We start from the raw sequence: 16,952 nt of genomic DNA on the forward strand, positions 1-16,952 counted from the left end.
GTCATTCCCTGGTTCCCATTTCTTTGCTTCTTAAATGATTGCCTAGTGTGCTACAAATGTAAGTTACTGGCTGTCTAAAATGTACATCATGAAGAAAATACATGAAAGTAAGATTGCCTGCTCTTAAAAACCTGCCACTAGATACAATGTTTTCATGTATATGTATTTTATTATGCACATATTTTACTCAATAATTCCCTCAATCTACACAGGAAAAAAGAGGTGAAAGGTGGGTCTTTACAGTGGATAATTATAAATGAAAGGATAAAAAAAATTGTTTTTGTGTACGTTTCCAGTGGAAACAAAAAAATAGGAATAGAAATCTTCAAAAATTATGACTTAAGGATCTTTCACATAATCATTGGAACTAAGAATTACTTGTTGGTACCAATATGCAAGAAAGAAAAGCAACAGAAGAAGAGAGAGAAAAAGAAAAGGGGAAGTGAATTGTCTTGCAAGACAAGTGGTCTTGTCTTTCAAGAAAAGAAGTTACTTCTGTGGAGAGTAATTGAGTACAAGCAGACATTGGTTCAGATGCCACATTTTCTTTTTCCTAAAAAAAAAATTTGAGAAAAAGCAAGGAAAATAAGAATGTTTCAAGATAAAGTTACCAGTTATATCAAAGTCAACAGAAAATTCCAGTAAACTGGACTGTGACTTTAAAAGTTTGCTAAAGGAATAATCAAGATCAATACCAGGTTAGAATGGGCCAAAAATGAGCTGGTGTTCAGTGAGTCAATAAAATGACTGCTGTTTGGGGTGGCACGTTTTAGTTGAGCACACCAATAAATCCACCGTGCAGTCAAGAGACACACTTACCAGCTGAGGTCTAAAAAGGGAGAAGGGACAGTCTTCATCACAAATATGAGGACTATAGCCACTAAGTGTCCTTGAAGAAGTTACCAACACAAGCAACACACACCATTCACAATGGAAGAAACAAGAAAAAAACTGAGTCTCTAATATATTGGGCATATTAGGAAGAAGGAAATAAGAAACAATGGAGTTAGGGAGAAGCTGAGTGTTGTGGCTAGGTAGCTAAGACTCAGAAAAGAATGACGGGATGTAAAGAACTATATGGCTGGGGGAGAACTTAAGCCAAAGAAGTGTTTTTAAAAATGAATAGGAAGCCACTGAAGGACACACTGAGATGACTGATTCAAATCAGATTGAAATGAGATGTGCCATTCCATAGTTTCCCTTTACACAGGCTCAGGTTATGTAGTGAGTATACTGTGGACTGCTTTTAAACTTGACTCCCCACCTGCATATACAAGGTATGACTATAAAGTAATGAGACTTAAGAAACCACCAACTACAAACACACCAGACCTTATATATGAGATGAGTGTGGTCCTTTGACATAGTCATACGAGGCACAACTGTAAAATGTTATAGTATTACAGCAATGTAGAGTTTCATGGATGCTTTTTAATATTTATTTTTATTATTCCAACTTATCTTCAACAACCCTATATGGCAGGTATTTTAAAGATACACTGAGGCTCAGAGAAGTTAAATATCTTATTAATGTGAAATTAAGTGTCATGTTTACTGTGGACTGAAAAGTGAAGCAGGGCTAGACTAGATCTTCTGACTCAGCTTATTAGTGCTCTTTTCAATACACCTTGCTGCCTTACCATATATTTAATCCAAAGATGCTGCCATTACTCAAAACATTTTTGGAACTCCTCTTGTGGAATTGCCTCCAGACCCATTTTATAAGCAACACAAGAAAAACCAGTCTCATTACCCTATAATCATACCTTGTTTCTGACCCCAAATGGTACCATCTAGCTTGATCACTCACCTTATTCACCAGTCTTGACTCCGAATAACTTTTGGCTGTTCCAAAAATCAAATCCACCCTCAAAGGACGAAGGTTTCCCATCACTGAGGATAACAAAAGAATGTGTCGCAGATTCTGAAGGCAATGCCAAAAGAGGAGTTCCAAAAACGTTTTGAACAATGGCAGCATTGTTGGAATAAGCGTGTAGCTTCCCAAGGTAACTACTGTGAAGGGACAATACTCACTTGGATATATACGTTCTGGCATGTTTGTATTAAAGTTCTATTATTTTATAGTCATACTTTATAAACAACAAAATAGTTACAGAGGATGTTACAGAGGATATTACAGAGGAAGTCTGCCCTGCTACAAAACTTACAAACTATGAATCTTAAAAAATTAAAAAAAAAAAAAAAAAAAAAAGAAAGAAAGAAAAAGAAGATTTCAGGGCACCTGGCTGGCTCAGTCAATAGAGCATGTGACTCTCAATCTCAAGGTCATGAGTTCAAGGCCCACATTGGGCATACTTAAAAAGAAAAAATTTCAATAGGATAAAGTCTTAGAATGAGAACTTCTGGATTGAAGGCATATTTACATTTAATCCTCTTTTTTAATATGGGAAATTGAGGTTTAGAAAAATTACATGACAGACCTAAAGTTACTACTAGTTTCTGGCAGGGATTGGACTAAAATGATTTTTCTTAATTTTTTATGGTATTCACTCTGCCTGTACCATTCCTCAAGAAAACCAAAAACAGCTTAATAATGTACAAACATTAAAACACCAAACAGTGACATTTTATTGAGGTACTGTTACAAATAAATTCACCAAAACTAGTAATTTATGGTGACTATTCTAACTTGAACCTGAAGTAATTTATTTGTCTTATATTTTGATTCAGGAGTACAAATCAAACCTATTATTTATTTACAGAGCCCAATACTCCTTAGGAAATGAAAACCAAGCAGTAGCCTAAATTCTAAGTTTCTTGGCCTTTGTTTCAACTAAGACCTCTTTTCTTTTTATTTAAAATTTACATATGTTTTAAAACCACACACACATATGTTAAACTAGAGCTCACATTTACTCACAAATTCAAACTCAAATATCGCTGGACTCTTTTACCTTTATTGTTATAGACATCTAGGTAATTGGGGGCAGAGAAAATTGTAATGAGTGATGGAAAGCCTGTTGTTTGGCTCTTCCTGTACATTCGATACCTGGAAGAGAAATAACAGTCCGTCTGTCTTAATAATAAAGGCAAAAACTCCACAGTGATATCTGGTACAGTATAAATCTAACTTACCCAGCATCTTGGGCTTCATGGGCTCTTATTATTGATAACAAATTATTGTTCTGCAAAAATTCACAAACTGCAGGGTAACTGGAATAGAAAATTAGAAAATATAAATCCAGAACTAAAACAACTGTTTTTTAATAGGAGGAAGGGGAAAAGTCAAGATGACATTAGTTGAATTTGTTTCAAAAAGGCAGGTTTTTGACATACCACTGGACTTTTATTGTTTGTCTGATTGTTCGTTTATTTGAGAGACAGAGAGAGAGAGCAAGCAGGGGAGGGGCAGAGAGAGAGGGAGACAGAATCTGAAGCAGGTTCCAAGCTCTGAGCTGTCAGCACAGAGCCTGGCGCAGGGCTCAAACCCACAAACCTCAAGATTATGACCTGAACTGAAGTTGGATGCTTAACCGACTGAGCCACCCAGGCACCCCACCACTGAACCTTTATTTATGGCTTAGCAATCATCACTGTTTTTCTACTTCATGAATATAACTCATTCCAGATCAAATATACAGGTAACAGATAACCTTATGACAGAAAAAAAGCTCCCTTACTTTTAACTGTTTTTGTCTTAATCCATAATAATACAAAACCAAAACTTTTCTTTGTGTCTTGATATAAAAAAAAGTACCAGGGAGAGAGGAGAGAGAGAGAGAGAGAGAGAGAGAGAGAGAGAGAGAGAGAGAGAGAATGTGTGGTGTGAGAGAAAGAGAGACAGAGAAAGATTATTAGTTGCTAAAAATTGAATATACAATTTTCAAACTGTCAAATGGTTTGAAAAGTTAAAGAATCTACTAACGGCTTCACAGGTAATATCTATGCCAAATTAATATTATACAGGAATATTTTAGGAGTAAATACAAATATTACACCCAACCGTATTCTAATGAAAGGTCTGATATTTACATCTGCTCCTAACATTCTCTTTCAGTAATATTATCTTTCTACATTTAGAAATACCTGATAGGAAGAACTGGAAAATACCAAATTATCCTGGAATTATCCAAGTGTTAATTATTTACCTTATCATTATTTATTTTGAGAGAGAGAGAGAGAGAGAGAGAGAGAGCGCGCACTAGCATGGGAAGGGCAGAGAGAGAGGAGGAGAGACAGAATCCCAAGCAGGCTCAGCATTGGCAGTACAGAACCTAGTGCAAGGCCTGAACCCACAAACTGTGAGATCATGACCAAGAATCATGAGCTGAGACCAAGAGTTGGATGCTTAACCCACTGAGCCACTCAGGTGCCCCAATTATTTACTTTATGTTGAAATCTTTGTTTCTTATCATGCTCATTAGAAAATATTAACTTTTAAAATAGATTGTACATTCATTTGGTATAAAATTGAAAGATACAAATGATTATACAATGAAATACCTCCCTTCTCTCGTTTTTTTAAAATTTATTTATTTATTTTTAGTAATCTCTACACCCAACATGTGGCTCAAACTCTCAACCCCAAGATCAACTGAGCCAGCTAGGCACCCCAAATGCCTTCCTTCTTCCTACATCTAGCTTCCAGCTACCCTAGAAACAACCAATGTTCCTAGTTTCTTTGAGTACTCTTTAAAAGATGTTCTACAGGCATGCCTTGGAGATATAGTTGGTTCTGTTCCATACCACCACAACAAAGCAAATATCAAAATAAAGTGAGTCAAATGAATTTTTTTGTTTCCCAGTGCATGAAAAAGTTACGTTTACACTATATTGTAGTCTATTGAGTGTGCAATAACATTATGTCTAAAAAACAATGTACATATCTTAATTTAAAAATATTGCCAAAAAATACTAACCATAATCTGAGATTTCAGTGGTTTTAATCACTGATCACAGATCACCATAACAAATATAATAACAATTTAAAAAGTTTGAAATATAGGGAGAATTACCAAAATGTACACAGGGACATGACATGAGCAAATGCTTTTGGAAAAATAACACCAAGAGACCTGCTCAACACAGGATTGCCCCAACCTTCAATGTGTAAAAAAACTCAGTATCTATGAAGTACAATATAGCAAAGTGCAATAAAACGAAGTATGCCAGGATTTTATATCAGTGTACAAAGGTTTTTTTTTTTTTTTTTCTTTTTTTAAAAATAGCTTCACTGTATAGTCTGGCACATTCCATTGTCTGAATGTACCACAAGGTATTTAACTAGTCTTCTATTGAACATCTAGATTGTTTTAAATCTTTTATCATAAATAATACAGCAGTGAGGGGCGCCTGGGTGGCTCAGTTGGTTAAGTGTCTGGCTTAAGTGTCAAAATTAACAGCATGGAGCTTGCCTGGGATTCTCTCTCTCTGTCCCTCCTCTACTCATGCTCTTTCAAAATAAATAAACATTTAAAAAGATAATAATACAGCAATGAATAACCTTGAACCATTGACCCCTGAATAATGTAGGGAGTGCTAACTCCCTGCACAGTCAAAAATCTGTGTAACTTTTTATAACTGTGTAACCGTATAACCTTTTTTCACATGTATTACTCTTTTGAAGTAGGCGCCATGCCCAATGTGGGGCCTGAACTCACAACCCTGAGATCAAGAGTTGCAGGCTTACTGAGCCAGCAAGGCACCCCTCATGTATATAAGTTTTGACTCCGCCAAAATTTAATTACTGGCCTGCTGACCAGAAGTATTACCCGTAACATTCAACTGACAGATATTCTGTATGTTTTATGTATCATATACTGTATTCTTATACTAAAATAAGCTGGAGAAAATAAAATGTTCTTAAGAAAATCATAAGGAAGGGGGTGCCTGGGTGCCTCCGCCAGTTGAATATTTGACTTTGGCTCAAGTCATGATCTCATGGTCCATGAGTTCGAGCCCCATGTCAGGCTCTGTGCTGACAGCTCAGAGCCTGAAGCCTGCTTCAGATTCTGTGTCTCCCTCTCTCTCTGCCCCTCCCCCACTCACACTGTCTCTGTCTCTCAAAAAATGAATAAACATTAAAAAAAAATTTTTTTAAATCATAAAGGAGAAAAAATACTTTTATAGTGCTGTATTATATTTATATAAAGAATCCATGTTGGGGCGCCTGGGTGGCTCAGTTGGTTAAGCATCTGACTCTTGATTTCAGCTCAGGTCATAATCTCATGGCTCTCACGATCTCTGTGATGACAGTGTAGAACCTGCTTGGGATTCTCTCTCTCTCCCTTTCTCTCTGCCTCTCACCCACCCTCTCTCTCTTAAAATAAATAACTAAACTTAAAAAAAAATCCATGTATAAGTGGACCTGCATAGTTTAAATGCATCGTGTTCAAGGGTCAGCTGTACATACATTTTACACATTTGCACATTTATGTAGTTGATTCTTGTTATTTGCAGTAGCTATGTTCTATAAAGTTGTTGCAAAAACGGAATTAGTCAAAACTGAACCACTGCTCCTAGAGAAAATACACAGTTAGGGTCCTGGAGCCTCTGGTCACATTTTCATTAATCAATCAATACATAACCTTGTTTTATGTGTGTTTCTGTTTAAGGACATCTTATTTAATACATACTGTTGATTCATTAACATGGAACTCATGGACAACAATGTCACAAATCATTCCTGAATTAGGTTTATATAACATACACGTATTTTCTCTGCAAGGCACATCACAGCCTTCTTACACATAGAAATACCAGATAGCACTTAAGCACTATGCTTGGGGGCCATTTTACACAGCAAAATTGCCAACAAAAAATGTGAAAAATGTTGCACTAAATGGATCACAGAAAGAATGGTATAATGATAGTCTTGTAGTATGAAAGCTGGAAAAAGAAGGCAGAGCAGCTCCTTGTTAGCCTCAGTTAGGAACACACATGGGGTGACTCGAATTTTGCATTACTCTGCATGTGTGCATGTCTGTGAATGACCACGAAAGTGTTTAAGTGGTGACCTTGCAGTTACAAGTAATTCTTAGCAAGTAGGCAAATTTACAGCTCAGAATTCATAAATAACGAGGATTGACTTATGGCTATAGGATTACATTTTAGAAGGAGAACTCCTGGTTCAAAGGCCCTGGGTGGACATTTATAATTGAGAGATATTATCAAGCTGATCTCCAAGGAGACTGTACCAGTTTATACTGTACAAACAATAACAATAAAAAAATAAATGATGCTCTTTATTTTAAGCAATGTAAAGAGAAGTAAAAAAAAATTTTTTTAATGTTTATATTTGAGAGAGAGACAGAGACAGAGACAGAGAGACAGAGCACGAGTTGTGGAGGGGCAGAGAGAGACGGAGATACAGAATCTGAAGCAGGCTCCAGGCTCTGAGCTGGGAGCACAGAGCCCGATGTGGGGCTCAAACTCATGAACCACGAGATCATGACCTGAGCTGAAGTTGGACACTTAACCAACTGAGCCACCCACGTGCCCCAAGAGAAGTAAAACTTAAACGATTCAAAAAGGAATAAAACAAGGTTGCTTAGAAAAATGTTAAAACTATGGCAATTTTGAAGTTCTTTACTTTTTGTATGTGGATTTCACTTCATGAATATATTATCTTAGGCAATTAACAGATTTTTTAGGGGACTACATTTATGCATCACTTGTCACAGTAAAATATTGGAACTAAAAATATTTAGACTTCAAACCTCCCTCTACCTCCCTATTTTTGAACGGCAGAACACAATAAAAGCTCATGTGAGATTTAAGACAACAGCCAACTTCCAGGAAATGTCCTGGGCTTAGTTCACAATGTCCTGTTCTTTTTATATCTTTGCCTATAGCAGTGGTTCCAAAAGTTGGAGACCTTTTAAAAAATAACAGGATTTTCCTGTCTCAGACCTACTCAATCAGAATCTCTGGGGGAAGAGTCAACAAACCCTTATTTTTAAAAAAGCTTATCAATGATGTTTGGGAACAAATAATCAAGATTATCTAGAGTCTGAAAATAACATTTAAGCACTGCAAGATACTCTGTTCAATCATGTTCAGTATATTATACTTAAGTATCATGAGGGTATTCATATATGAGGGCATAATGCCAATTAAGATATAAAACACAAAACAAACAAGAGTTTTCTGCCTTCTGTTAATTAAAAAATTAAACAGAAGGTCCGATACTATACAAATTAAAGATATAAAATACTTAAAAATAATTTGATGAAACATATTGCAATTGCCTTTCTTAATTTTATAACTTTGAGGATTAGCTTACCTGTAAAAATAAGAGCACCCTCGGACAGTGTTGTGGGTATAGTGCTCCAAGGTCTTTTCACTGCCATAATCCTCTGAGGGATCAGACCAAAGCAGGTCACACACTGGCCCAAAGGCTGGAGGTTCTTTAAACCTGTCTAACTAGAAGACACACAAGAGCCAAAAGAAGAAAAATCATGAAAGCAAAAGACCTTTTGGAAACTGGTATGCATCAAAAACCCAAAAGCCAAAAACCTCCCACCCACAAGAATGTATTAGGGGAAAAAGCAGCAAGCACCTTAAAGAACCGTTCCTTTAGGAAGAATACAAACACTTAACAAATTTGGATATACAATTTTTATTATTTTCTTGAAATAAATTTTTATAAATATCTCTGTCATCTAAGAAAAGGACTGCTTTACATCCTAATATTAAAAGCAGTAGTCATTTAATTCGAATGTGAAATCAACCACTATAGAGATATACTATTATTGAGAAAGGCTATGGAAAGTCTTCATTTCAACTGCCTAGGTAAGCTAAGGTTATCATCAGAGGAGCAAAGGTTTTACAATGGTTCTGTTCATTTTTTACCTCATCCTAATGGAGATTTCTAGTTTTATTTTGTAAAGGACTTTCATCCTTTCCATTCTATGCAGTGGAGGCATTTCAATGCAAGTTATCAATTTAAAGCCTTTAGTCACTGCTGCTTTGGTTAGCAGCATAAAAACCAAGACAGAATGAGTAACTAAAATAGCTGAGGACTTCTACTAAGTGAAAGGAGAGTGTTTTTTTTAATACAGTTGGTTCAGAATTGCGAAACTCAAGACTTACAATGTAAAAGAGAAATTCTGGTTATTTTAAAGATGATAAGGCAGCAGAGATGTAGGCACACACTCTTACCCTGAGTAAAGTGACTTTAATTCAGAGAAAAGTTTTATAAACAGAAAAATCTTTACTTTCAGTACTTACATAGACAGGTAAAAGAATACAAAGGTAGAGAAAAGAAGATGGTAATGTAGAACAACAGAAGTGAAAAAAGATTGATCATCTTTTTTTGAAGTCCTGAAAATAATAATCACCAACTCACGCAAGTATAGCAACTTAAACTCTATCATTTAAAATGTCAATGTCGACAAATTTCAGAGCTGGAAGTCCTCAGACCATCCATTCTAACTTCCTTATTTCCCAGAGAAGAAAATGTGACTAAGACTTAAGGGATTTGGTCAAGATTGCACAATTGACTACAGGACAGGGATTAGAATCCTGATTTCCTTCCTTTCGTATTGCTACACAATTTATTTAAAGTCTCAGGACTGTACCCAAAATATGTTATGTTTCTACTTGGTAAAAGTACAGATTCATTAAAATTTACAGAAATTTTCTGGGATAGCAAAATATTATCAGTAGTTATCTCCCAATAATGAGATTGTAGGTGATTTCCAGTTTCTTACTTTTGATTATCAGTATTTAAAAATTTTCAGACGGAGGCATATTAGCTGACTGCAAAAAAACAAAAAACCAAAAAAACTGAACTAAAGATATATATACTCCATGAGACTAATGAAAGATTACTTACTTTCCTAATGTCATCTAAACTAGTAATTTCAGGTGACATCCCTCCATGTACACACAGAAACTGCTGGTTTAAGAGGGCAGCAAGAGGAAGACAGTCAAATGTCTCCATACACGCATCATACACCTGTTCAGAATATTTGATTCGACCTATCAAAAAAGGAAAAACAGTCAAAGGAAGAAAAGCTAAAATTTACCATTATAGGACAGAAAATTATGAAGCTACTTCAAAGCCATTTATTTCAGGCAAATTTGAAATCACAGTCATCTTTATAAAAATACTCTTGAGAAGTTGTGGATAAAAGGTAAAAAAAATCTCCTTAAAGACAAGTGTGACCTTGGATTAACTTTCTATCTCTTTTGCCCTGGAAACCTGATAAGGTGAATGTCAGGTGTGTTACTAGGCAACATTGCTTACGGTAAAAATCACTCAATTACCTGGTGGGAAGCTATAGCTTTGAACTTCTGAGTGGGATGACTCAAGGTATGTCCCTAGGGGACCCTGGAATCTATACCAATAAAGCTTCTATGGGAGATATTAGCAGTTGTACTATATGAGGCTTCTAACCCATGGTGGCTCCCTGATCTGCACAATGTGGATGTTGTTTTCCTGCACCTGAGCTGTGACTTGGAGGGGGATGGGGAAGGAAGAAGTGAAAGGCAGAAAACCTTTGGACTGCTATACCCACTCCTATGAGGACTACTCCACTGAAAAGGGATGCCTAGCCCTGCCCCTTCCTGGACTGTATCCTCCTAAGTAGATGAATGCCAGTATGGCCCCTGGCAGTCCTGTAAGCCTGAATATTTTGTTGGGTCTAAAAAGACTCCTTGGGGGTACTGAAGACATGCAAGTGGAAACTGATGTTTTAAGAGTAATCAATAACAGGGGAGCCTGGGTGGCTCAGTTGATTGGGTGTCTGCGACACTGGCCTAGGTCATGATCTCGCCATTCCCAAGTTCGAGCCCAGCATCGGGTTCTGTGCTGACAGCTCAGAGCCTGGAGCCTGCTTTGGATTCTGTGTCTCCATTCTCTTTCTGCCCCTCTCCCACTCATGTTCTGTCTCTTTCTCTCTCAAAAATAAACATTAAATTAAAAAAAAAAGAGTAATCAATAAAATATCAATAATCTTTGCTCATGATTTTTAAAGTCTTTAAGTAAATTTTGTCCTGATTCTATTTTATGTAAAAATGCTCATCTTAATGAATTGTATTTTGATGTGGTTGTCATGTTGGGGCTAAAGAACAAGGAAATAATCCAGTGAGCAGAGGGTACGGTCTCCACAATTATCCAGAAAGAATCCATCATGAACTAACAGGTGAGAAACTGAAAGATGGCTTTAGTTTAAAAAGAAAGGGAGTATTTTCTTCTTCTTTGGCCTTGGATTTCAGAGTCAAGTCATGCTTGGAAGGGCATGTTGGTAAAGAAGGCCAAAGATCATGCAGGCAGGCAGCCCTACAGAACTGAGCTCCTTCTCTTCCAAGATTCTGTGAAGATGAAACAGAGCCTACAGGACCTAGAGCTACAAAGCTACAGCAAGCGAGTTAAGATTATGCAGTTGATAATTATTTGTGTATTTCCTTCTTGTATTTAAGTATCAGCGCCTGGTTGTGGCAAGCCATGGGAGAATAAAGTGAAGGGTAATGGTCTAAATTTGGGCCAGAGTACAATGCATGGTTGACAGACATGTCTGGAGAGACATTCTTAAAGGGAAGGTATAAACCAAGAGACCATATCTGAGGTTATAAAGCTTTCTATCCTTGAATGTGAAGATTTTCTCTTTATTGTCAAGATTTGAGGGAGTTTGTGGGTTCCTTTAAAAACTTTCAGAGCATTCTCTATTACCATGACAGCAGTTCAGATCATCTATTTCACAACATATGCTAACTCTATTATGACAACCAAGTTAATAGGAGCCAGATCTTAGGCATCTTTACATCTCCTTATAATTACATCCTTATATTCTTTTTATTTGAACACTATTAAATTTTGGCTATTATGAAAGTAGATTCATATTGGCCATAAAGTCTACGTAAGAAAAAAAATCAAACAAAAAATCCTTTCATTTGTGGCCAGTGATTGACTTTTTCTCCTGAAAATCCTTGTAGCCAGAGTTCCCTCTGTTGTCAATGTCAATAAGAAATTCCCTTGTAAGGGGGAGCCTGCGTGGCTCAGTCAGTTGAGTGACTGACTCTTGATTTCAGCTCCGGTCATGATCTCGCAGTTTGTGGGATCAAGCCCCGCACTGGCCTCTGCGGTGACAGCACGGAGCCTGCTTGAGCTTCTCCCTCTCTTCTCTCTGACCCTCCCCTTACTCCTGCGAGCACGTGTGCTCTCTCTCTCTCAAAATAAATAAACTTAAAAAAAAAGAAAAGAAAAGAAAAGAAATTCCTCTGTAAGAGTCTTAAGCTTGCATATAGGCAGGGATTTTTTTAAATTGAAGTACAGCTGACATGCAATGTCATATTAGTTTCCGATGTACAACAGGGTGATTCAACAATTCTACACATTATGCAATGTTCACCATGATAAGAGTAGTTGTCATCTTCATCATATAGTTATTACAATATTATTGACTATATGCTCTATGCTATACTTTTCATCCTTGTGACTTATTTATTTCCTAACTGGAAGTTTGTATCTCTTAATCACCTTAACCCATTTGGTCCATTCTCCCATTTGTTTCCCCTCTGGCTACAGATTTGTTCTATGTAATGAGTCTGTTTGTTTCTGTTTTGTTTTTCAGATTCCACATATAAGTGAAATCATGGTATTTGTCTTTCTCTGTCTGATTCTCTGATTCATTTCACTTAATATAATATCCTCTAAGTCCATCTATGTTGTAACAAATGGCAAGATTTCATTCTTTTTTTTACGGCTGAGTAATATTCCTGTGTGTGTGTGTGTGTGTGTGTGTGTGTCTGTCTGTCTGTCTGTCTGTCTTCTTTATATATTTATCTATCAAGGGACACTTGTGTTGCTTCCATATCTTGACTACTGTAAATAATGCTACAATAAACATAGGGGTGCATTTATCTTTCTTTTTTGTTTTTTTTAATTTTTTTTTAACGTTTATTTTTATTTTTGAGACAGAGAGACAGAGCGTGAAGAGGGGAGGGGCAGAGAGAGAGGGAGACACAGAATCTGAAACAGGCTCCAGGCTCTTAGCTGTCAGCACAGAGCCCGACGCGGGGCTCGAACTCACAGACCGTGAGATCATGACCTGAGCCGAAGTCGGACGCTTAACTGACCGAGCCACCCAGGCGCCCCTGCATTTATCTTTCAAATTAGTGTTTGTGTTTTCCTTGGGTAAGTATCTAAGTGATAGAATTATTGGATCGTATGATACTTTTATTTTTAATTTTTTAAGGAAACTCCATAGTGTTTTCCATACTGGCTGCACCGATTTACACTCCCATCAACAGAATCCAAGGGTTCCCTTATCTCCCCACCTTTGCCAACACGTGCTATTTCTTGTCTTTTTGATACTAGCCATTCTGACTAGTGTGAGGTGATATAGCTCATTGTGGTTTTGATTTGCATTTCCCTGATGATTAGCGATATTGAGCATCTTTCATGTGTCTGTTGGCTGTATGTAGGTCTTCTTTGGAGAAACCTCTATGAATGCCTCAAAAGAATTCCTTAGCTTACTTCCAAAAGAATACCAAATCTAGAGAAAGATGGCAAGCAATACAGTATCTTAACTCCATTTTGTACATTAAAACAGGAGGTTACACAAGAAACAAGTGTTGGTGAGGATGTGAAGAAAAAGTAACCTTTGTGCACTGGTGGTGGAAATGCAAACTGGTGCAGCCACTGTGGAACACAATATGGAGGGTCTTCAAAAAATTAAAAATTGAACTACTCCATGATCCAGTTTTCGCACCACTGGGTATTTACCCAAAGAATACAGAAACACTAATTTGAAAGGATATATTCACTCTTACATTTACTGCAGCATTATTTACAATAGCCAAACTATGGAAGCAGCCCAAGTGTCCATTAACAGATGGATAAAGATGTAATACACACACACACACACACACACACACACACACACACACACACACACAGAGGAATATTATTCAGCCATAAAAATAAGGAAATCTTGCCATTTGCAATGACATGGATGGAGCTAGAGAGTATAATGCTAAGTAAAATAAGTCAGTCAGAGAAAGAAATATATGATTTCATTTATATGGAATTTAAGAAAAAAAAGAAAAAAGAGAGAGAGACAGAGAGAAAAACAAACCAAGAAACTGACTCTTAACTATAAAGAACAAACTGACGGTTTCCAGAGGGGAGGTAGATAGGGGGATGGGTGAAACAGATAAAGGGATTATGACTTATCAGGACTCCTGGTGGCTCAGTTGGTTGGATGTCTGACTTCTGCTCAGGTTATGATCTCATGGCAAATAGGTTTAAACCCCACGTAGGGCTGTGTGTTGATAGCTCAGAGCCTGGAGCCTGCTTCAGATTCTGTGTCTCCCTGTGTCTCTGCCCCTCCCCGACTCGGGCTCTGTCTCTCTCTCCCTCTCTCAAAAATAAACAAACATTAAAAAAATTTTAAAAAAGAGTACACTTATGATGAGTACTGAGTAATGTATAGAATTGTTGAATCACTATATTGTACACATGAAACTAAGATAATGCTACATGTTAACTATACTGAAATTAAAATTAAAAAATTTGATAAAATTTTTTCAAAAACCCAGGAGATGATGAATCAAATTAAGCAAAAAGGAGTTAATGCTGTATTAACACATGACCAAAATAGTTTACAAGATGCTATTTTCTTTAAAAAAACTTTTTTTAAGTTTATTCATTTTTTTTTCTGAGAGCGTGCACACAAGCAGCAGGGAAGGGCAGAGAGAAGGGGAGACACAGAATCTGAAGCAGGCTCTAGGCTGTCAGCACAGAGCCCAATGCGGGGCTCAAACACACAAACCCACGAGATCATGATTTGAGCCAAAGTCAGACTGAGCCACCCAAGTGCCCCAAAATGTTATTTTCTTAAAGTATATGAATAGGTATATAAATACCAACATATTTGTTTTCTGAGGGGTTAGACTGAAGATGATATCTATATATTTTGTTTACTTCGTTTATCTGTATTTTCTCCAATGAATATACAACTTTCATAGTAACATTTATTATTACATTACCTTTATTATTGAAATTTGTTGAAGGCTCACAATTCATCTGTGCCATCAGGGAGCTATGTGTTCTACACAGCATGGTGGTCAAGAAAATGGAGTTTGGAACCTGACTGCCCTGATCTGAACCTTGGCTTACTAGCTGTGGTACTCAGCACAAATTACTTCATGCCTTGTGCTTTGATTTCCTCATCTATAAATGGGCATAATAACAATACATATCTATGTTACAAGACTGCTGTGAAGATTAAATGAATTCATATATGTAAAATGCTTTGATAATGTCTGGCACACAGCAGATACTATGTAAGTGTTAACTAATAAAATTATTTTATCTTCACAGAAACCCTATGAAACGAGTGCTATTAGTATCGTCCTTAAAAAACTGAAGGAACTGGGCCTACTTGCCCAAAGTTGCAAGCTAGTAAGTGGCAGGACTGGAAATTGAACCTACTTATGCTCTTAATACCATGTGATACTCCTCCCAATCATTATCTGAAATGAAATATCTACTAGGAGAATTTAAATAGCCAAATACGTAATTCCCAAACATTAAATTAGTTGACTCAGTGTTTTATTTTCATGACAAATTTTAAGCTACATCTCATAAAACAATCATTTCTATAATAAAGGAAAAATGCACCTCAGTCACAGGGATCACACAGATGATACAAGTTCTAACTAGTATCAATAATATAACATTCACAAAACAAAATTTCAACAATATTCTCTAAAGTGATTTTGAGGGGCTCCTGGCTGGCTCAGTTGGTGGAGCATGTGACTCTTTATCTCAGGGTTGTGAGTTCGAGCCCCACTTAAAAAAATAAAATCTTAAAAAAATTTAAAAAGAAGTAATTTTGAGAGTCAGCACTATTTGTAAGAAACCATGACCTGGTCTAGCCACTGATTATACACTTGTCTTCATTTTCATTTGCTTTCATTATTTAAAAAAAAAAATTACATTTACATGGTTCAAAAGCAAAAGTCACAAAAGATTATATGGTGTCTCATACTCCTACTCCTCCTACCCACTCCCTGAAGGCAACTAGTGTTACTAGTTTTCTGGGTGTCTTTACAAAGATACTGTATGCAAACACACAAGATGTGTACATTTACTCTCTTTTCAACATCCTTTTGCTTTTTACATAAATGGAAGCATATGTACACTGCTTTGCACTCACTTTTTGTACTTAAAATATTTTGGAGAACATCTTTATACGGAGAGCTTTGTAATTATTTCTTTTATATCTACAGAGAATTTCACTTTAAGGATATACCACAATCTAACCACACCTATCTCTTACTACTATAAATAATACTGTAATTAACGACAAACAATATTTGTTTATTAAAAAAGAAAAAACTTGTCCAAAATATAAACTGTCATAACAATACGGTTTTCTTTTTAATGTTTATTTAATTTTTGAGGGACAGCACAAGTGGGAGAGGGGAAGAGAGAGAGGTAGAGAGAGTCCCAAGCAGGCTCACACTGTCAGCGCAGAGCCTAATGCTGTGCTTGAACTCACTAACCCCAAGGTCATGACTTGAGCCAAAATCAAGAGTCAGACACTTAACTGACTAAGCCACCAAGGCACCCCTATTTTTTGTAAATATTTATTTATTTTAAGAGAGAGCACAAGTGGGAGAAGGGCAGGGAGAGAGAAAAGAATCCCAAGCAAGCTCCACGCTGCCAGCACATAGCCCCATGTGGGGCTCGATCCCAGGAACTGAGGTAAAATCAAAAGTCAGTCACCCAACTGACTGAGCCACCCAGGTACCCTGAGAGGAATATTTAAAGACCCCTGCAATATAAAGCAATTCAAAAATTGATGTAAGAGTGGCACCTGGGAGGCTCAGTCGGTTAAGCATTCGACTACAGCTCAGGTCATGATCTCGTGGTTCGTGAGTTCAAGCCCCATGTTGGGCTCTGTGCTGAAAGCTTGGAGCCTGGAGCCTGCTTCGGATTCTGTGTCTCCCTTTCTCTCTGCCCCTCTCCCACTTGC

At 36.9% G+C, this 16,952-nt stretch overlaps 1 protein-coding gene across 6 annotated transcripts in view; it reads right to left on the reverse strand.

Annotated features, from left to right (window-relative positions):
• The window catches only part of PPP3CC (protein phosphatase 3 catalytic subunit gamma), a 99,835-nt gene that overhangs the window by 24,556 nt on the left and 58,327 nt on the right, over positions 1-16,952 (reverse strand). For all 6 annotated transcript variants that reach the window (XM_058720361.1, XM_058720363.1, XM_058720365.1 and 3 more), the window contains 4 exons: positions 9,800-9,945; positions 8,246-8,385; positions 3,097-3,174; positions 2,916-3,010 (listed from right to left, as the gene is read on the reverse strand). In XM_058720361.1, the coding sequence (XP_058576344.1) occupies positions 2,916-3,010; positions 3,097-3,174; positions 8,246-8,385; positions 9,800-9,945 (459 nt within the window). The remainder of the gene's footprint in view (positions 1-2,915; positions 3,011-3,096; positions 3,175-8,245; positions 8,386-9,799; positions 9,946-16,952) is intronic.

Source organism: Neofelis nebulosa, chromosome 3 (genome assembly GCF_028018385.1).
Source record: "Neofelis nebulosa isolate mNeoNeb1 chromosome 3, mNeoNeb1.pri, whole genome shotgun sequence".
NCBI lineage: Eukaryota > Metazoa > Chordata > Mammalia > Carnivora > Felidae > Neofelis > Neofelis nebulosa.